The following is a 23,015-nucleotide window of genomic DNA, read 5'->3' as shown; positions in this document are numbered from 1 at the left end:
GACTCTAGGTCAATAGACTCTAGCCCATCAATACCTCTATTCATCCTCTAATAACCCTCCTACCCATGACAGCTTCACATGCTTGGCTTCATGATCACATGGGCAAGGTGTATTAAGTAAACCACATGGAACATAAGCTATGTTTCAAATATAAACATGTACCAAAACACAATGCCTTCACAAATGTCGTGTGGCAACACTGACTAATGATATTAGATCTGAGTCGACACGGTAACAGGAAGAAAAGTTGCTGAGCCAGTGCAGAGACAAGGTCGCTGTCTGTTAAGCGGTTTGAGGCGAAGTAGACCGAGGTGGCAGTACCTCACTGGGCCATTAAACTTGGAGCACTGCTAAGAAAACCACAGTCCTTAGTCAATGTGGGTGTAGGGGTGGATTTCATTCAAGCAAACATGTTTTTGGATCCTGCACATCTGAATTGAATTACTACGCAAACAGCCGATGGGGAAGAGAGGGCAGAACAAACTTTGTGTATGCTTTTCTACTACGCAATCACTTCAGGGTGGGAGGCTCAGAGGCCTTTCAAAACTCCAGGAAAGAAAGAGTGAAAAGATTGCATAGCATGCTGAGAAATCCAAGCCTTGTTTGTCAATGACAAAAGGAAACAGACGTAAGTTGACTGACCGTGTCACATGATTTTAGAATCAACCCACCAAAAACTATGACATTAATCCCAGAGAAGCTACGCCACTTTGTCTGACCAGTCATCCCCTCTGAAAGGGTCAATTGCAATAATGTTTAAGGTTAAGAAAATGGCTGTGTCACTTTGCAGTGGCTAGACACCAATAAATCATTTAGTGTTTCACCTAGGTCACGTGAAGAACTGAGAGGGCAAGCTAAAAACATAGTGAATTTATTAAAAGAGGTAGCAGAGAATAATTATTCATCAACGTCTAAATCATTAACATGGTATATAAACAAATAATATATAATTATATAATCAAATTCCTATATGTTTGACCTTTTGATAAAGATACCTTCTAGGCAATGTTCCCTCTAATCTGCGGGAGGGCATGCAGCTCCCCTGGGACTGCCTTGCAGAAGAAATATCAGCACGCGCAGAGAAGCACAAGGTTGAACTTCACTCAACTTTCTATTTTTCCCCTTTAACACTATCAACGTCTCCCTCTACTGTGGGTATTGTGAATATTAGCCACTTTCAATGAAACATACAGAAACAAAAACAACTATGCAAGAGATTTTCTTGTAGGCAGAACGCACCGGAGTAGGATTCTATTGCATTGACAGGCACGACTCAGCCCATACTCTACAGACCAGTGATGCATAACCAATCAGAGCTGCACTCTCCCTATATGCAAATAGACCATTGCCATATATGGATGTGTGCAATTCACTTTTAACTGGACTGTGTTTACAGCATTAATGGTGGTGAGTATATGCGCTTGTTTTGAGATCACTTGAGAGCAGCATGTAGCCACGCGTGCACATTTGTTCATATACTTTGCTAGTAATTGAGTTATTATCCCAGTTATAGCTCATTTCTAAATCAGCCATGGGGGAGTGGTTGTTTCCTACAAAAGCACAAAAAGTATGCATTTCTATCCATCTTTGAAAAGCGAGTCAGGTAAAGAGCATTTTTTCTGTCTTAAAGGGACAGTGTTGTACTTTGAGACTAAAGTAGCCAATAGGCAGAAGGTAGCATAATTTGTCTGATTATCTGTAAAAATGGTATGGGAATAATAATTAACTTCATTTTGTAAAGTGGTTTCTTCCATAAAACAGCACATTTTCAGTCATCTCCTTGTCTGAAGGACAAGTGGATAAACAGGTTAATGTCAAGCCCTGCATATTTTTTCCAAAAGTCTTACGGAATGTTTGCCTACAATGAACACCCCACATTGGCTGCTACTGTAGGCTGAATGATAGAACAGCTATTTCCATGTTAACATGTTATGGGATGCATTTTCTCTATTGTTTTTGATGGTAGGCCACTTGATAGGCCTACATTATGACCACAGTAACTACTTGGCCACTGTTATAACTGTAACTTAAAGCAAGTACAGCCTCAGTCTTCACAATAAATGCATCCCAGAAATTGCACAGAATTTTCACAACGTTCAAGTTTGCACTCAGCAGACCTGAAATTTGCTCAGTGCCCCCAAAAATTGAGGGAACAAGTGCACTTTCTTGTTTATTAGTGGCTATGTACTTGGATATTGAGACCTGATTCCTATCAGTGTGTGTCTATAAAAGCAGTGTTTCTGCAGAGCCATGAAAGGACTGCAGCCTTCCCATCAGTATTCAGTTCAGGCTTCCCAAAGCCTTTGATTTCATGATGGACTCTGGTTGTTCAATGCGTAATGCAACACTGGCAAATCTCAGAGGACACCCAGCCAAAGGTCTTTCAAACTATTTTGGACTGCGAGCTAGCAGAAAGTATCTTTGGCAAACCCAACCTGTACCATTCTCTGTCGACGTCTTTACAAAAACTTCTACTCAGTTTAATGTGCTGAAAGATGCACTCCACTTCATGGAGAAGCCATCTTTGGAATGGAAATCCATGTCAATGCTGAGGTCTTACCACTTCAATTCAATTAACAAGCAACCAGGTGACCGCCATACTCCACTAAATGAATTATGACATGCTACTGACACACGGGGACCAAGACAGCGCTCCTGTCATCATGATTGCGCTGTAATGGGGTATTGAAACACAGAGAAAATAATGATTCTATCTTTGTCAAATTCAGAACAGGAGGCCATATTTGAGCTGTGAGTACTGATCATCTGATGACTGAACTGGGCAGATATAGTCCTGACTTCAGTGTCTAAGACCGACCTCGTTAGGAAGTCACATTACTTCGTAAACTTGCTTAACAGTGAGTCACTTGTTACCAATGACATGTCTAACATGGAAAAATCAGTAGGAATGGTAGAATGACTTGAATCAGCGGAAGTGTGTGCTATTGACACAGCTTGATCACCATGGTGATGATTAGGCAGAGTTAGTCTAGTCTGAGGAGTGTGTTATTGCTGCTGTGATCTGAGGAGCCAGAACGCAGGCAGCTCTCTCCCTGTCCAGTCTAGTCCGGCTGGCATACCGCTACTGGTGACTGACAAGGCTGAGGCTGACACCCACAATGCATCACCTGGCCTTGCATCGCCTTTGATGTATAATGCATGAATAGGCAGCTCTCTGAACACAGGGTGTGATATTGGGGCGATGGTGTGGTATTCACAGACAAGCTTGTTCCCTTCTCCATATCCAGCCCCCCACCCCAACTCCAAACCCCGCCCCCATACTACCAAAAGCAATACCAACTGAATGCTAAATAAACCTGTCTCGTGAATAATTGAGGATCTCGGCCAGAGCAGGCTCTGATTAGCATACGGGCCTTATGGACCCAATCTGCACAGCAGTGACAGGACAGACAGCCTTCCCTGTTCCCGGGCTTCTCAAATGCACAGAAGGGTTTCATTTCTATTTCAGACTCCTCTCACTCCTGGTCCACTAACACAGCGAGAGGAGTCCTAGTGAGACCAGCTCCATCATTCATTACAATGCACATTGTTGTCTGCTGCAGACCAGGCACCGTGAGGGACAATTGATGATCTGAGGCACCAGGAATCTGATCATAACCAATGGCATCATCATCTCATTACTGCTGTAGTGCTGCAGCTAAATATTAAATCAGCAAAGACACTAAGGGGGGAGAAGGCCTTTCAACAAACACATTGGAGGGCAGATAAGTCATATCAATTAAGAGCCATATGTGCATGAACAGTGGAAGATACTTGACGGTCATCCCCAGAAGTCCCACATAATCAATACCAGACAAAAACTCATCTCCACACCAGCCGTCATGAATATACAATTATAACATGTAATGAGTGCTTCCAGAAGAGAGCAGGAATACATAAAGATGCTGCTGTTCCCCTCTCTCCTCAGGTCCCTCTGGCTGGCTGGCCCTGGCTCCTGGGCAGTAATCCCTGGACCCCCACGGACCCCATCCGCTCCCCCTGCTCTCATTAGTGCAGTGCTGGGGCCCTGCAGGCCTGGGGAGCCTGCCTCCTGCTCCCCCTCTCTGCTGCTAGGGTAATGAGCACATAATCAGCCTGGCTCCCTGGCAGCAGCTCACCAGAGGGGCATGTGGGCTTATGGCCATGGTGTGTGTGTGGGTGGGAGGTGGTGGATGGTGGGGGTAAGGGCACAGTGGGGTGTTTCAGTCTGAATGGCCTGGGTATCAGAGGACGCTTCTGCTCACACATCTGATGACCTTGTCTCTCAGATCACCTGATTTTATCTTGGCTATATCCTCTTCTGGTTAACATGACCACTCTAAAATACTCTGTGGACCGAAGAGATTTAGCTGAAGGGCAAGAAAATATAAACGAGAAAGGAGACCGTGACTTGAAATGGGAACAAGCAAACTGTCCACTACAAAATCTAAAGTTAGGCAATTAAAATAAGTAAAATATTCTCCTTCAAAATCAACTAAATCCTTCACGTCTGAATCTCAAAGTCCTGGTCCTCATAAGTCTCTCTCTATCAACCTTCCTGGTTCAATGGACATTCAATAAAGATGAAGGTCACACAAATATAGAAGGCTCGTCACAGAGAAACATTCGTACATTTCTTTTATGCGAATCTTGAGTTTGGCCAAGGTAGGGCAGCATGGAACCAAGCCAAAGACCTCAGGTTCCTCGTCAAGTCTTCAATAGCCCCTTTCATTTCCTCCTAATTCAATTGCAATTACTCTGCTCCTTATTCACATTTTTTTGCTGCCCTAAAATACAGGCCCATGCATTTCATAATGTCATATATTAAGTAAATAAAATAAAATCCATTGGCAGGAACAAAACAGGGCACAGCGAGCCCTGTGTCCCGCAGACAAACGAGGCATACTCACAGAGAGTCACTGACAGGTCAGCACTGTAATAAAATATATTTAATTGGCTTCCAATTGAGAGGGAAGTCAGCCACAGAGAAGCTCTGGATTCCCCAGGCCAAGGCCTGCACTGCTCCCACTGACAACAGCTTCCCATTGACGCCACTCAATGAAGACTTTGTCAAGTGCATCATTGTGTTTAAGCGATCCGACAAACACACCACAAACTAAACAGACCCGTCTAGCCGGAATCACTAAGGTCACAGGCTGAGTCACTGTGATTATTTAACCACAGTGTGGTAACCATGGGTGGCTCGCTGAGCACAAATACAAATCACTTCCCTAACCCCAGATCACCCAGATATGAGGTACAATACGCTGCTCTACTTCCTCCCCACTTCATGGTATGGAATGACTAGATGACTGTTGCAATGATGTAGTAGTAGTAGTAGTAGTAGTTGTAGTAGTAGTAGCAGCAGAGGGTGCTGGGAGCCGTTACTAGACACAGTGAGTGGCTGGATGGATGGTATGGTATACTCACTAGGTGTCCTGGGGTGGGAGAGAGGGGGTGGCTGGATGGATGGTATGGTATACTCACTAGGTGTCCTGGGGTGGGCAAGAGAGGGGGGTGGCTGGAATGGATGGTATGGTATACTCACTAGGTGTCCTGGGGTGGGAGAGAGGGGGTGGCTGGATGGATGGTAAATGGTGGTAACTCACTAGGTTGTCCTGGGGTGGGAGAGAGGGGGTGGCTTGGATGGATGGTATGGTATAACTCACCTAGGTGTCTCTGGGGTGGGAGAGAGGGGGTGGCTGGAATGGGATGGTAATGGTGTACCTTCACTAGGTGTTCCTTGGGTGGGAGAGAGGGGGTGGCTGGATGGATGGTATGGTGTACCTCACTAGGTGTCCTGGGGTGGGAGAGCGGGGGTGGCTGGAATTGGTAATGGTATGGTATATTCTCACTAGGTGTCCTGGGGTGGGGGACGGGGGTGGCGTCTGGATGGATGGTATGGTATACTCATCTAGGTGTCCTGGGGTGGGAGAAGAGGGGGTGGCTGGATGGATGGTATGGTGTTACCACTAGGTGTCGGCTGGGGTGGGAGAGCGGGGGTGGCTGGATGGATGGATTGGTTGTACTTCAACTAGGTGTCCCTGGGGTGGAGAGCGGGGGTGGCTGAGATGGTATGGAAGTGGTGTACTCACTAGGTGTCCTGGGTGTGGGGGAGGCGGGGGTGGCTGGATGGATGGTGGTGGTGTACTCACTAGGTGTCCTGGGGTGAGGGAGCGGGGGTGGCTGGATGGATGGATTGGTGTACTCACAAGGTGTCCTGGGTGGAGAAGCGGGGGTGGCTGGATGGATGGTGTAGGTGTACTCACTAAGGTGTCCTGGGGTGGGAGAGCGGGGGTGGCTGGATGGATGATGGTGTACTCACTAGGTGTCCTGGGTGGGGAAGCGGGGTGGCTGGATGGATGGTGTGGTGTACTCACGAGGTGTCCTGGGGTGGAGAGCGGGGGTGGCTTGGATGGATGGTGTGGTGTACTCACTAGGTGTCCTGGGTGGGGAGAGAGGGGGTGGCTGGATGGATGGTGTGGTGTACTCACAAGGTGTCCTGGGGTGGGGGAGGCGGGGGTGGCTGGATGGATGTGTGGTGTACTCACTAGGTGTCCTGGGGGTGGGAAGAGTGGGGGTGGCTGGATTCGTGATGTGGTGGTAATCACTAGGTGTCCTGGGGTGGGAGAGTGGGGGTGGCTGGATGGATGGATGGTTGTACTCACTAAAAGGGTGTCCTGGGGTGGGTAGAGAGGGGGTGGCCTGGATGAATGGTATGGTGTACCTCACTAGGTGTCCTGGGGTGGGGGAGCGGGGGTGGCTGGATGGATGGATGGTGTACTCACAAGGTGTCCTGGGGTGGGAGAGCGGGGGTGGCTGGATGGATGGTATGGTGTAGCTCACTAGGTGTCCTGGGGTGGGAGAGTGGGGTGGCTGGATGGATGGTAATGGTGGTATCTCACGAGGTGTCCTGGGGTGGGAGAGCGGGGGTCTTTGAGTCCGGCAGCTCCAGGGACATCCAGTAGAGGCCATTTCATCTGCAGGTACTGTGGGGTGAAGAATAGGTAACATGAAACACACATGTCTGGACACTGAAATAATACAGTAAGGACAAGCATACAAAAACATGTAGGGGGGGTGAAGAGTGAAAAGGAATGTATTTCTTATACAATAATACCAAATCTGCTTGGTGCACACTCAAATTTACCACTCACACAATTTTACACCACATGCCATTATCGAACTTGCTATAATGTGTTTAGACCAACTCGCTAATCCTTGTTGAGACTGAATTGCATGAAATATGGTTGAGCTATTCCAGAGCAGACCATGTCATAAATGGTGTGGGAGCCAGCAGAGAGACAGAACTCTGACAGACACCTGTATGAGACTCATATGTTGTTGGAGTCAGACACCGGCTTTTGGCAGAGCGGGGGAGAGGGAAGTGAACACAGCAGACTGGAGGGAGACTGTGAAATCTCCGTTTGTCAGAGAAAAAACAAGAGTCCAGCTGTGGGCGCCCATCGACTAGCGGGTGGGAAGGGACAGCTGGAAGGAAGCTCCATCAGAACGGGAGGGAAAGGCAGGGGTGGGGTCTCAACACTAAGCCTATGGCATCCTGGTGAATTGTTTTGGCCTTTTGACCCAAACCAAACTAATCCACTCTCCTTGTTAGCATTTTTCATCTTGTTATCATAGTTATCATTATATGGAGCATTAGTGTTTTCCTTTAATTTTGGGGGGAAAGGAAAACACTAATTGTTATTTTATGGCAGCCCAGCCCATGCATCCTCGCTTTGGAACAGGATCATGTATACAGGAGTTGTTCTATCTCAGCCTGAAAGCAACATGTTTCAAATACATTTTCCCTGTCAGCCTTGGTGCTGTGTGGAGCTGGTGATCTGTTCGATGCATAGCTCCACCATCTGGTTTGTGAATCAGTTTAAATACCGGATACAGCAGATTGTCATGCATGTGGATTTTCTCCATGGTATCCAACGACTTCAAATTCATGAAAAGGGTTTTCATTTCAGCTTATGCTGCATTTGTGCGAGCACACATAGACATGTGGTATCAAAGTTCATCTGAATACCAACATGTTTCCAACACCTCTGCATGTGTCATTTGTAATGTAACAAAATTGCTGTTTAGTAATGGATCCTCTAGTTGCGAGAAGTTTAGCACATTACTCAGTAGTTTAATTTATGTTGAGTATGGCACTCCCCAAAATGGCTAGGTCAGAAGCAGGCTACATAGAGAATGATGGTTCCTGTAACCAACCTCAGCCACCTAGGCCTTATCAGTGGACCTTTGACTGTTTCACTGCCCTGATCTAAAGGTTAAGACCATTTTGACAGCTCAGCTGTTTCAGGGGCTAGTGCACTAAAACATACTATACTTTTTTCTCTCTCTTCTCTACCTCCTCTCTCCCACCCCTACCACACTCCTCTCTCTTACTCCTTTCGTTTTACCTCCTCTTCCTCTTCCCTCTCTTCTCTTCTTCTTCCTCTTCCCCCTTTCCTCTTTCCTCCCCATCTTCCCCCTCTCTCTTTCTCTCTCTTCCCCCCTCTCTTCCTCTCTCTCTCTCTCTCTCTCTCTCTCTCTCTCTCTCTCTCTCTCTCTCTACTCTTCTCTCTCTCCTCTCTCTCTCTCTCCTCTCTCTCTCTCTCTCTCTCTCTCGTCTCTCTTCTCTCTCTCCTCCTCTCCTCTCTCTCTCTCTCTCCTCTCTCTCTCTCTCTCTCTCTCTCTCTCTCTCTCTTCTCTCTTCTTCTCTCTCTCTCTCTCTCTCTCTCTCTTCTCTCTCTCTCTCTCTCTCTCTCTCTCTCTCTCTCTCTCTTCTCTCTCTCTCTCTCTCTCTCTCTCTCTCTCTCTCTCTCTCTCTCTCTCTCTCTCTTCTTCTTCTCTCTCTCTCTCTCTCTCTCTCTCTCTCTCTCTCTCTCTCTCTTCTCTCTCTCTCTCTCTCTCTCTTCTCTCTCTCTCTCTCTCTCTCTCTCTCTCTCTCTCTCTCTCTCTCTCTCTCTCTCTCTTCGACTCATAACGTCATCGTGTCCTGCTGTTTAACTTCTTAAAACCCACATCCCAGAATCAAACCAAGTTAAAGAGTATTTTGCATGGGAAAAGCCATATTGTACAATAAGACATTGCACGTTTCCTCATATTACATAAACAAGCTGTGCACTTTCATTAATAAATTATACTGTGCACAAAGTGATGTTATATATGGTGGGAAAACTCACTGCACGCATTGATAAGGCTTAAAAGACTTATCAATCAACTGTGCAGGATTTGATTTTAAACTTCAATTCATCACTCAGAGTTTGTAGAGAGGAAGGGAACTGGATGACTGCGGTAGTTAAAAATGGAAAAAGACATTATAGCAGCAGGGTGGATAAAGGAGGAGAGGGGAAAAAAAACGATTCAGGAATTAGTTTGTCGGAGCAGGCAGAGGGTATTGTTTCCTGACAGCTGGGGTCCAATAGAGTACTGAGGGAGGAGGGAGGGGGACCCTTATTCCCATCTAAAGGGGGGGGGAATTCTTGGAGTTGACATCAGCCCTTTTCATTTTCACCACACTGCTCAAGGCTGAATCGCAGGTTCCAACTAATGGGCCCAAGTCCATACAACTGTCAGAAGGCCCTTGCTTTTAGAGGCTGCTAGCTCCCCATTGAAAATGTATTATGCGCTGTGCATACTGCCTAAAGAATGCTGCTTTCTGGGGGGAAAAAAACAAAACAATACAGTTTTCACTGTCTAATCTATGTCATTCACGAGTCCCTCCATAAATGAAACAAGCCCTATTGTGAGCATTTGGTCTACCCTGACCATGCCTACCCCCAGCTCCCCCCCCCCTTCCCTTATTTGACAGCTTCTGCCAGGACTGGGGAACATGCCCTAAGGCACTTTTATATTCAGAAGAGTCAGCCTCCTTTAAATAATTGCCACTGTACACTATGGAGCGGCTGGTTAGAGAAAGAAACCCTCAAACTACCATCTTCCACTACCCTCCCTACAAATGTCTACTCAACCTTACACACCCTACCTCACTGTAGTCAACTACACACAACTCACTCACTCACTCACTAACAAGAGAGCGAGAACAGTCCAGTGGGCTGTGGTAGAGGAGACAAGGAGAACAAGAGGGAGAAAAACAACTCAGGGATCAACTCAGAGGAGCCTAAGTTATTCAAATGCTTCTTATAAATCTTTCCTGACACACTCTCACACACACACAAATACAGTACATTCGGAAAGTATTCAGACCGCTTAACTTTTTCCACATTTTGTTACGTTACAGCCTTATTTGAAAATGGATTAAAATGAAAAAAATCAAATATCACATTTACATAAGTATTTAGACCCCCTGTACTTTGTCGAAGCACCTTTGCCAGTGATTACAGACTCGATTCTTCCTGGGTATTACGCTTCAAGCTTGGCACACCTGTATTTGGGGAGTTTCTCCCATTCTTCTCTGCAGATCCTCTCAAGTTCAATCAGGTTGGATGGGGAGCGTTAATACACAGCTATTTTCAGGTCTCTCCAGAGAGGTTTGATCGGGTTCAAGTCAGGGCTATGGCTGGGCCACTCAAGGACATTCAGAGATTTGTCCTGAAGCCATTCCTGCATTGTCTTGGCTGTGTGCTTAGTGTCGTTATCATGTTGGAAGGGAAACCTTCGCCCCAGTCTGAGGTCCTGAGCACTCTGGAGCAGGTTTTTATCAAGAATCTCTGTACTTTGCTCCATTCATATTTCCCTTGATCCTGACTAGTCTCCCAGTACCTGCTGCTGAAAAACATTCCCACAGCATGATGCTGCCACCACCATAGGGATGGTGCCAGGTTTCCTCTAGACATGACACTTGGCATTCAGGCCAAAGAATTCAATCTTGGTCAAACCAGAGAATCTTGTTTCTCATGGTCTGAGAGTTCTTTAGATGCCTTTTGGCAAACTCCAAGCGGGCCGTCATGTGCCTTTTACTGAGGAGTGGCTTCCGTCTGACCACTCTACCTTAAAGGCCTGATTGGTGGAGTACTGCAGAGATGGTTGTCCTTCTGGAAGGTTTTCCCATCTCCACAGAGGAACTCTGGAGCTCTCATCGGGTTCTTGGTCACCTCCCTGACCAAGGCCCTTCTCCCCCGATTGCTTGGTTTGGACGGGCGGCCAGCTTAGGGAAAGTCTTGGTGGTTACAAACTTCTTCCATTTAAAAATGACGGAGGCCACTGTGTTCTTGGGGACCTTCAATGCTGCAGATATTTTTTGGTACCCTTCCCCAGATCTGTGCCTCAACACAAGCCTGTCTCTGTGTTCTACGGACAATTCCTTCGACCTCATGTGTTTTATTTTATTTGTATTTATTTTTTTGTTTTTGCTCTGACTTGCACTGTCAACTGTGGGACCTTATATAGACAGGTGTGTGCCTTTCCAAATCATGTACAATCATTTGAATGTACCACAGGTGGACTAGAATAAAGTTGTAGAAACATCTAGGATGATCAATGGAAACAGGATGCACCTGAGCTCAATTTCGAGTCTCATAGCAAAGGGTCTGAATACTTATGTAAATAAAGTATTTCCGTACATTTTTATTTGTTGCAAACATTTCTAAAAACCTGTTTTCGCTTTGTCATTTTGAGGTATTGTGTGTAGATTATGTGTAATGTAATCACTTTTAGAATAAGGCTGTAACGTAACAAAATGTGGAAAAGGGAAAGGGGTCTGAATACTTTCCAAATGAGCTGTATATTGGCAAAAGATCAGTGTTCCTCATGAAGAACTTTACATTACTCTAAGTACGGGGAGGAAGCTTCAAATCCAAATGGGAATGACATGTTCTCTCTGCAAAATAACAGAACATTTAGGCCAGAGGTTGCTAAAATTACCAGGAATTCTGTTAAAAATGCGTTTCATTTAGAAAATTTGTTCTCCAAGTATTCCCACGAAAAAAAATAAAAAGAGACAAGTGATCATGTCTCAATGTAATCTAGTTATGAAATGATTCTTATGTTCAAAACTATCTATTTTTGGACTAAGGTGTGGTCAATTTGCCGTGAACAAATTATTAGAATTATGTTCCTGCCCCTGACCATCCGCTCTGAAGAAAATCAGCCCGCGGCTGAATCTAGTACGTACCCGATTTAGCCTAAGAATCGAGCCCCTCCCCCCATTCAATCAAAATCAAATCCAAATGGTGTTTTGGACTATAACACAGAAACCTGGTTAGGAGACTTCATTAAATCCCCCCCAAATAAAAAAGGTACTTAAAAACCCAGAAAGGAAGGCACGGTAAATAGGAAGATACTACTGAAAAGGAGGTTCCCATGGCTGCAGTCTTATTGAATAGTCTGTAAAAGATTGAAAACACTGATTAACTAAAATCAGCAATTACATTTTACAGTAAACTTCAGGCAGTCCTGTAATGCTTCACAGATGTCCTTAATTTCATTAGAAACAATTTGAGCAGGCCTATGGTTGGCCTCCATCGAGACGCTGGTTTCACTGTAGAGACTGCTCTAGAGAAGAGTGTCAGATAAAAAGCTGTGAGAGCTGTGCAAATAGTCAACTTCTGCAAATATCTGATCCATTTCCATGCCTCTCTGTCTTCCAGCCTCCAGAACTCAAAATAGACATCAGTAGAATACTGTGCTACATGTCAGGGACCCAGATGCAACAAAGGTGGCAAAGTCGCCACAGAAAATTTCCAAAAAGCCAAGATTAACTCTTTGGTTTTTCGAACAGAGAGAATACAGCATATGCTCTGGGGCATGCTGACTGCCAGAGTTGGGTTCTAATTGTTACATTTCTCTCACAGAGCAGGGGGGAACATAGCCAAGTGTCTTTGTCATCTCTGAAGTGTGTGGTGCCTTACTGCTGGCCAGACAACATCAGAGCATGGAGGAGAGGAGAGGCAGATGTCTGGACATTTGTTGTCAAAGTAAATCAGACACTGCCAGAGAGAGAAAAAAACAGGCCAAACTTTTCCACCAACTATCTGCAGACTTTGGAGTGTTTTAAAAAGTGTTATCAATCTGATGTCAATGGCATGACACATCCTCGGGGTCTTCTGTTCTAGTCAAACAAAACTACAAAAATGTGTCTTTGGAGTGTCTACAATGTCTATTTTAAAGAGCAATCTTGTCTAAAAACCCTATTGTAGACCCATTTATTATGGTTACAAATTACTAACCAAATGACTTTAAAATGTTAATACACTGTTCTAAGATTCCAATGGCAACAGATTAATTGACAGTGACACTCCAGCTCAGACCTGCCCTAAAGCTGCCTTGCGCTGTGGCATCAAGCCCCCTCCCACCCCTCTCCTCTCCAAACAGCAGGGCCAGAGGAATGCTTCCAGTGACTGCTCCAGCAGATAATGTCAATCACCTACTGTGTGGAGAGCCCCTCCCTATGGTTTTCTTTTGCCCTCCAACAGAAAACAAATGGGCCACACAGCTTGCTGTTAGAGTGAGGTGTTAATGATCCTCTACCCATATGAATAGCAGCTCCACACATTTGCCTTGTCAAACCTTACACCATAGTCCCTCGTTTCTCTCCGCTCAAATCACCTGCTTATGCGAGCCATTGACACCTCCACTTGATCTATGCATGACATACAATTATAAGCTTGCAGAGCAAAGACAATTGCTGTAAGTAGTCCCACCTTGTCACCGAGTTTGAATTAAGACCCATTGTTTGCAGACATTGCGGGCAATTACATAGACATAGGCAAAGTCCAGCCCTCATTGTGCTAATTAGTGGTTAATTGATGGGGAAACGACAAGCAGTTCCGCTGGTCAGCTTGGCTGCTACAGGGCACAGAAATAGTTGTTAGTGGGTCGTTCCACCTCAAAAAGCACAAAGAGGACCCACCATCTCAGATTGTTCTGAAATTGTTTCATTATTTTGTTGAAATATAATTTGATCTGAGAAGCTAATTTATTGCACCCAAATTGGCCATTTAAATGTATAGGATTCATTTCATATTAATTAAATATAGTACCTAACATCTGATTTGAACTAAACCTTTTTCTAACCACTAGTTAGACATGAGGAATACAAAGAAAGGGACAAAAGCCACCCACGGACCCTCCACACCCCAACAACGAGTATATAGTATCAGTTCTGAGTTCTCTATGTCTCACAAGTAGAATGGTGATGTTTATTTCCCCTGTTCAGAGAATTAGTCATTTAAGTTAGGTTTATGTCCCATCTTACATTCTGATATTCCCAGGTTCTGACCACTAGATGGTGCTGTTCTAGGTCTTTTTTTAAAGAATCCCCACACCTCAATGTTAAAGGGATAGTTCACCCAAAACCCAAAATGACATTGGTTTCCATACCATGTACGCATCCTATGGACAAGGTATGACAGCAATCCATGCGTTGGTTTTGTTGCCCACTGTTTCAAATCCAATTAAGGTAAATTGTACCTAAATAAAAATTTTCACGCTTCATGTCCAAATCACCCTGAAGTATCTAAAAATGTATTGTGTAACTCAAAAATGTTACTTATAGAGGATTTGGAAATGGAGCGTGGAAATGCCAATATAGGTACCATTGACTTTTTTGTGCCACAAATGTTAAGTATTAGCATTTGAAACAAAGGCCAGTTAAACAAAACCAAAGCATGGGTTGCTGTCATACCTTGTCCATAGAGTGCATATAGAAACCAATATGTCATTTTAGAATTTGGGTGAAATATCCCTTTAACATTTGGACCAAACACTGGGGTGTGGGGGGATTAAAAAATGTAATAAAAATCACCTGGAACAAAACCATCTAGTGGTCAGAACCTGGTAACATCAGGATGAAGGATGGGACACAAACCTAAGAACTTAAATGACTAATTCTCTGAACAGGGGAAAAAAACGAAATACATTACATAGGATAAATACATAATACTCCGAGACGCATCTACACTGAACAAAAATATAAACGCAATTTGTAAAGTGTTGGTACCATGTCATACGCACAAAAAGCTCATTCCTCTCACAAATGTGTTTACATCCCTGTTAGTGAGCATTTCTCCTTTGCCAAGATAATCCATCCACCTGACAGGTGTGGCATATCAAGAAGCTAATTAAACAGCATGATCATTACACAGGTGCAAAATAAAAGGCCACTAAAATGTGCAGTTGTCACACAACACAATGCCACAGATCATGTCTCAAGTTGAGGGAGCATACAATTGGCATGCTGACTGCAGGAATGTCCACCAGCGCTATTGGCAGAGAATAGAATGTTCTGAAACAAAGCTGAAAATGTTCCAGTTCTTCCATGGCCTGCATACAAGACATGTCACCCATTGAGCATGTTTGGAATGCTCTGGGTTGACATGTACGACAGCGTGTTCCAGTTCCCGCAAATATCCAGCAATTTCACACAGCCATTGAAGAGGAGTTGGACAACATTCCACAGCCTGATCAACTCTATGTGAAGGAGATTATTTGCATTGCATGGTCACACCAGATACGGACTGGTTTTCTGATCCACACCCCTACCTTTTTTTTTAAGTTTCTGTGACCAACATATGCATGTCTTTTTTCCCCAGTCGTGAAATCCATAGATTAGGGCCTAATGGATTTATTTAAATTGACTGATTTCCTTATATGAACTGTAACTCCGTACAATTTTGCATGTTGCGTTTAGATTTCTGTTCAGTAAACATACTACTTGTCTAACATAGAAAACGGATACTGTATACTTCTTGTTAGAGATAAAATTATGTTTCAACAAAATAATGTTGCGGGAATGCTAATATCTGTTTCTAACTACAGAAATGATTTCAGAAAAATCGGAGATGGTGGGTGTCATGGCTTGCTGAAATAACATGGAACGGTCCTAGTGGAAAAACAGCCCATTATCCAGTCTGACTCTGTAGTAAAGTGGATTACCTTAGGAGGAAGTTGTCAATGAAAACAATCCTGAGGAAAACTAAGGAACTTACAAGGAGAAATAAAACATGGAGAAAATATTATGGTGCCTATATAATTGATGGAAATAACAATTCTTTACTGTGAATATATCCACAGACTGTATTCATCATGTCATACCTAAACATAGATATACACTGGCCACCTTTATAGGGTTGTCAGTAAATAACAAGATGCTCTTCACATTAAAGACAAATATTGCCTTGAACAATTATATTCTTAAACTAAACAATGTATGAACTACTCCAAGGCAATACAATGAGACATTATCAAATCACTTTCAATGTCCTTATCAGTGTTGGTACCATTCCCCCCCCACCCCCCCCCCCTTTCAGGAAAAACTGTGTGCCAAATGCACATGCCATAAAATGGATACAATACCAACTAGGCCATTTTGAATATGAGTACATCAAAAATTATAGATGTGTGTGGTAGGATATGTGAATAACAGAATGATATTTCTCAATGCCCCCCAGCCCAGAGCAAACATCCAGTTTATGTGTGGGGTTAACCCTGAGAAGGCCGCTGTTTCCAGCAGTGTCACTAGCATCCTGCTAATGGCTAGCACATTTGAAGTATCCATTAGTAAGTAGAGGAGTGAAGTTAAGTGACTGTGACAGGGGCACTCCCTCCGCTCGTTGGGCCTCTATTGTGACCCGGTTGGTCGCCCTGCTCTCTTATTCACAGCCGGGGAAAATGGGTCAAAGGTCAGCCATCCAGAGTGCACTGGTTTCTATGGCAACATGGCCTATGAAGGCCAGGCTCATTTGCCTCTTAACATGCTCTTGTACACAAAATAACTATTAGTGCAAAGAGGGAGAGAGGAGAGTGAAGAGGGAAGGAAGGCTGAGGGAGGTATTAAAAACACAGTGGAGGGGCTTTTCGAAGATTCTCAACCAGTTAGACTGTGCCAAAGAGTCCCAGATAAATCCAACATAACATCCAGCGATGCTTTCTCACAACTATCAGTCTTAGTCCAATACAGAGCTGACATCACTGCCACGGTCGTCTACAAGCTACAAAGTAGAGGTTTAAGACACAGGAGAAAAAAAACTTGCTAATTCATCCACACTTTTGGTATTGGTTTGATACTCAACAGGGAAAATACTTCTAAATATTACACAAACATACCAGAGATTCAATTTCCTTGAACTCAATGAGCTTTCGTGTCATATGACTAGCTCATGCATATTTTGAAAAATGCCAAACTGGTCTTCAAGCCCCGAGTTATTTAGGCTGCAAACATTAGGTTTTGTTTGTAAAGACCCACTAATGAATTTGGACTTCAGTCTCAATACACAATCTCTTTGTACATGAACATGAAGTGCAAGCCCAAGTTATATGTTGGATTTTGCTTACTCTTATTTTGGCCTTTCTGAATAGTGCCTTGGGGGTTTTACTAGAGAGGAAAATGGCTTTAGTGAGACTATGCATTTTTACAGCTCACGCAGTTATTTCAGGGTTAATTTTTGGGGGGTTTTGATGTGACCCTGAATTATTGCTTCCTGTAGCCAGAGCTTAAAGTGTGTTGCTACGGCAGCAGAGTGAAAGCCTTTTTAAAGGAAGCACAGTATAGTTTTTATTCTATTTAATTGACTTTAAGGCAATTTCAATAAGATGTGGTTAAGGAAAATAAGCACTTTGTGAGGCCTTGTTGGGGTGAAAGTTTGGAATAAGTGAGCAATTGTATTACAGAACACAACAACAGGCAGGTCGAATAAAACTGAATGTATAATTAGAGCCATAAGAAAATAATCATGCGTCTGGCATGAGAGGATAGGAGGCTGCCATGCTGTTGCAGTCAGTTATGTGGTTTTCCATACCTGGCGTATCTGGTTTCAATTGTGATAGGCTTCTCTGTTAAGCCTAGTGTTAATGCAGTCCAATATCAAACCATGCTACACCAATAACGAAGAAGACGTTGTCTGTCTTTCACATCATTTCTACTGTTATTGTTTGTCCAGTAACACAACATTTTATTGTTTTGGGAGCAGCCTACTTTCATTGAAATGCACAGCCGTAAACCTCTGTGTAATTAACTCCAGAACATGTGGTGGTTAACAGTGGTTGGCTGGATGTTTACTGTAAAGCTCAACAGAGAAATCAAATGAACTCCATGTGCATGTGTGTGCATGTGTGTGCATGTGTGTGCATGTGCGTGTATGTGTGTATGTGCGTGTGCGAGAGCGAGGGACGGAAATAAAAGTGCAACATCTAAACAAAAGACACATCATTGAAACCTGCATTTTTCATGTTTAACCAAAACACATAGACTAAAAGGGACAGCATGGGTTACCAATATAATGGAGAGTGTGGTGCCTGCCAAGCTGATTAAGACGCAATAATAAGTCCACCATACACCCTCACACAACAGGGAAAATACCACTACACAGTAATCACTTCTAAACTGAGGGAGAAACATACAAATAAACTTTTTACAGAAAAAGTGGATAAATATTTACACCTCAGAGTAAATTTGATCTTAAATCGATGATAAGTCTGTCAACTTTTCTATAAGTGCTTTCTGACAGAGCAAACCAGGCCGATTTTGTCTAGTCTTTTAAAACTGCCTCAGAGCAGCTGACAGAGGCAGGAGGCCATGAAGCATCTTTTAGAAAAAGTCAGTTTGAAAAAGTGGGGTCAGTGGGTGGGGTGCTGGGGAGAAGGGGAGAGAGAAAAAGGGCCTAAATTAAACACATTTGTTTCTGCTCTCACATACCACAAGTCTTATGAAAACAGAGGGATGATTGTGTTCTCTCTGCAGCCACCCCCCAATGCCACCCAGCCTCCTCCACCAGCTCCACCCACCCTCCCCACCACCACACACACACACACAGCTGCCTGCAGATGCCTCCAGTGTTTGCACTGCAAGCAGGCACAAATCTCAGGGCCTGAAGTCTCAGCCCTGCTTCGTCTCAGTTTTACTGCCTGACATCCCTCTCACCCCACTGCTAACTTACTCTCTCTCCCTCTGAAACACACACACACACACTGCGGGTATGCATGCCTGAACACTATGTTCCTCTTGCGTTACTACAGCCCATACATCCAAGTCACATTGTTCAAGTTTAATATGGCAGCATTTTGGACTTAAACAATCGTATTCATGTAAAAATTATTAATCAAACAATGTTAGACTGTGTTGCTGACTCACCTTTCAAGACGAAAATGTTAAAATGGGTCAAACAGCGGTTACCATACAAAATCATTAAAATGTTCACTAGTACCAATGTAAATAAAATGACACTTTCTTAAGAAAGTACATTTAAACCCAGAGCAAGCAGTCAGCACATACTCCTGCTTGCCAGTTCCCTAATTCCAGAAACATCAGCCTTTAGGAGGAACACGGAGCAAAACGAGCCTGGGTCATAAGGTCCTTAAACCTCTTCAAGGATCACCAAGTCGCCTGACAGCAAAACAATGGAGTAGTAAACATTTGCAGGGGAATCTTCACCTTCCTGAGCACACATTAACCTCTCAGTCCCTGTCAATACTTAGGAAAAACCTCTTGAACAAATACTTTTCAGAGGGTTTGGAGGAAAAGGGAGGGATGAAATTCAGTGATCTTAAAGAAATAAAATCTTTACAGATAATAAATGCCATGTCAAATGAAATAAAATGATCTGTATCTGAGAGGAATGACGGGAAGTACCAAAGGCACAATGTTACCCAGTAGTCTTGATGAATGCCAATGATATCATGGAGACTTTTATCAGGGAGAATGGAGGGCCACTAAATGCCAATGGAAAGATATTGAAATCCATAAAGATGCTGTAACTACACCAACATCAACTAAAGGCTGACCTTGCCATTTTGCTAAAATATTCCAGTCGCTGCATATTACTATAATTCAAATCGGTATACATTCTTATGAGAGGGGCAAGGTGATTATGATCAGGGGCTGCAGCAAATATCAGATTCCCAGGCAGGAACAGGGCAGTGTACCAATTACACTGAGAGTGTTCGGGAATGTAGAGCCAAGACCACGCAGCCACAGACCTGAACACGGACCACTCTCCACAATCACCACTGGCCATAGCAATACAGCACATGCTGTTTAGCTCACATAGTAGTTTTGTTGATGGAGAGTGGAAGAAAATATATTTATTTCCAGATATATTCTTTCCAAAAAAACTAAACCTATCCTACTTTACAGTGTAACAAACTTCTTCCAAATCCAAAGTGCTCACTCCTGCAAAAAAATTGAGATGACCCAAGCACTGTAAGCTGTGGCTCAGAGTGAGACAGAGACAGAAAGAGAGAGAGAGYGGGGGGGGGGGCTGATGGYGGAAAGAAGGGGGYGGGGGGAGAGAAGGGAGAGGGGAGCTTGTGCACAATTACAGTAGGGATTTATGGCCTGAGAAACAATTTATAAATCACATCGCCTGAGKTAATGTGATCCAGATTGCTCTCCATGCAGCTGCAATTTTGGTCTGRGTGAAACTGCATAATAAACCTGACTGGAGGACATTTTGGGGGTGGGGGTGGTGGGACGGAAAGAGGCTGAAGTTGTTGGTGGGGGCTGACGAGAGAGGTCTTTGGCTCACAAACTTTGGAGGTGTTATGGACAAAAAGGCTGAGAGTCTTTTATTTGTGTGGTGTGAAATTTTGCTGAGGTGCAAAACAAGATTGCTGATCTTGAGATGGAGAGTCCTTGCGTAAACCTCACAATATGACTTTTCACATGCAAATAATAAGTCAGACGTTTATGAAAAGCTCAATCAATCTAAATGCCATTATGTATGGAGGTGAAGGGTAATTATTGAGGGAGAGCCACAAAGTAGGCCTCCAGCAAAAATACCAACAACAGTTATACAATGGCACTAGCGTAGCCTGCAAGACACCATATCCATATCTCAAGTTCTAAGCCAATGTCATTACATCCATGTGAAAGTATTTAACCACCATAATCACATCAATGGATTAGAGTGAACCCAAACATTTATTTGAGATAAATCATTGTGAAAGAAAAAAAAAAATTAACAATAGAGTGGCTTTTTCCCTCTCTTTTCACAGCTTAGAGCTGGTCTGAAAAAGGGAACGGATGTGCTTGGTGGGGTTTGGTGCCCACTCAGCCAAGTGGCCCTGAACCTTGACCTCTCACCCTTCACCTTTGGGGGGCAAACAAAGCTCTGAGTGACATCTGAAACAGGAGACCCTATGGGGAGAGAGTATCTGGACAGGGCTGAACTGACCCATTAATTAACGCTGCTGATAAGATTGTGTCTTTTTTTTCTTATGCGCATCTTAAACCATGGGGTAGCACACAGTTCAATCAAAATAACGAAGCAAACAACTAATTTGAGGTCAAAGTCCTCATCTCATTTAATCTAATTTATTTGCCAACACCTCCGTATTATCCGAGAGCAAACAAAACTGTTCCCTAATGAACAACTTCACCCGCCTGACGCCAAGCAAAGCTGTGGTTACCAACAACAAGCGAGAGAGAGGTTCCACGGAGCTAGTTATACATGTTTAACGAGGGGCTTTGCGAAGCCCAGACTAATATGAGTTATAGCAAAGAAGGAGAAAAAAATGGAATAACATGGCAAAACCCATTATCGAAAAATAGATGAAACAAACAAATAATAACCAGTCTGTTTATAAGGAACTCACTGAGGCATATGCACTGCTCTTCCAAAGACTCAACACAATAGCTCACGTAAATAGCCTCCAAGCAGTAGCATGTTGTAAACAAAAACACTGGAGAGTGTTGATTGCAAATGTGGCATATAGAAGTGAATGTAAGCCTTGGTCTCCAGAAAGCTTAAAGCCACTGTAGTATTTAAATCAGGCAAGGAGAGAGGAACATTGGGCGAAGGCAGCATTCTGTAGCTCAGCTGTGAGGCTCGAAGTAGTTGCCCTGGGGTCTTTGTCCTGCTTTTTAGGGCAAGTCTGAGGTAGTCAAAGACCCTATTCATGACCAGAGCTCTCGCTGCCAACACACCCATACAGCCCCAGTCAACTCAGCCCACAGCTATAGATCCTTCCCATTTCACACGAGAATCAGACCTGCCCCCCAAAGCCTGCTTCAGGGATTTCCAATAGCAGGCCTTTCCAGCCCATGTACAAATCAAACAAAAGGACTCCTTGGCTTACTTCATGTCATATAGGCTTGATTAGAGCTTTTTTAATGTAGCTAACTGGTCTAACTATGCAGCAAATAAGTCATTCACGTTTGTAAGGATTTTGTATCAAACCATGTAAATGGATGAGAAATTATACCAATGGAAGGTGTGGAGGAGTTTGCATCTAATCATTCAAACTCGCCATATTGCAACTGCACCTATAGAGACCCCTCTCTTAAACATGTTTAAATTTGAAGTCTTATCTTTTATTATACTATTGATCATGCTAGGGGACAACTGTTTCAAAGTTTTGAAAACATCTTTAAGCCAAATAAGGACAAGCGTCAAATGAACAAATCACAAGGATAATCTAAAGAATCAAAAACACAGAGAATCTCACTGCCGATAGGTACTTATCACAGTAGGAGGCCGTTTCTACTCTTGCTAGAACAAAAGTGATACCTGCTGCGTGCCGACCTGGTATTGACGAATCTGCCGTTCCCACTTGTAGAATCGCAATGCTAGTCAGTGGCCAACAACTTGACTTTTAGTCAATCAGAGAGCACAACCCCCCACGTGGCGGAGCCAACAGGGGTGACAACAAAAAAGAAGAGGGAATTCTCAGTACATCCACGGTTAAATGTCATGAGCCAGTCACACTTCATATTTTACATTTTAGTAATTTAGCAGACGCTTACATTTCGGGTTAAGTGCTTTGCTCAAGGGCACAGACAGATCTTTCGCCTAGTCTGCTCTGGGATTTGAACCAGCGACCTTTCGGTTACTGGCCAGCTAGGCTACCCATATGAAAATGTAGGCTATGGGATGGTAGCTAGCTAAGTGCACAGATGCATTGCAAACAACACTAAATACTTCCTCCAAGCTAGATAACCACCGTAGCTAGTATTGCCATTATAATTAAATCACAGTGTATTAGTTTCCTGGAAACAACTGCCTTTGTTAGCTGCCGAGTTGGTGCAATGTCCTTAGCTAGCTAACCAGCTATGTTGTGCTAACTAATGAATATGCTAACATTAGCTAGCTAAACATTTGGCTATGGGCTGGCACTGGCAGTATGTGATTATGGAGAGTGAATTA

The 23,015-nt window shown here is 43.8% G+C and overlaps 1 protein-coding gene across 3 annotated transcripts in view; it reads right to left on the bottom strand.

Annotated features, from left to right (window-relative positions):
• LOC111974657 (transcription factor 7-like 1-A) overlaps nucleotides 1-23,015 on the bottom strand; it is a 53,430-nt gene that overhangs the window by 20,053 nt on the left and 10,362 nt on the right. For all 3 annotated transcript variants that reach the window (XM_024002561.2, XM_024002559.2, XM_024002560.2), the window contains exon 4: nucleotides 6,885-6,968. In XM_024002561.2, the coding sequence (XP_023858329.1) occupies nucleotides 6,885-6,968 (84 nt within the window). The remainder of the gene's footprint in view (nucleotides 1-6,884; nucleotides 6,969-23,015) is intronic.

The sequence above is a fragment of the Salvelinus sp. IW2-2015 genome, linkage group LG15 (assembly GCF_002910315.2).
Source record: "Salvelinus sp. IW2-2015 linkage group LG15, ASM291031v2, whole genome shotgun sequence".
Lineage (NCBI taxonomy): Eukaryota > Metazoa > Chordata > Actinopteri > Salmoniformes > Salmonidae > Salvelinus > Salvelinus sp. IW2-2015.
This window is presented reverse-complemented; position numbering and strand designations above follow the sequence as displayed.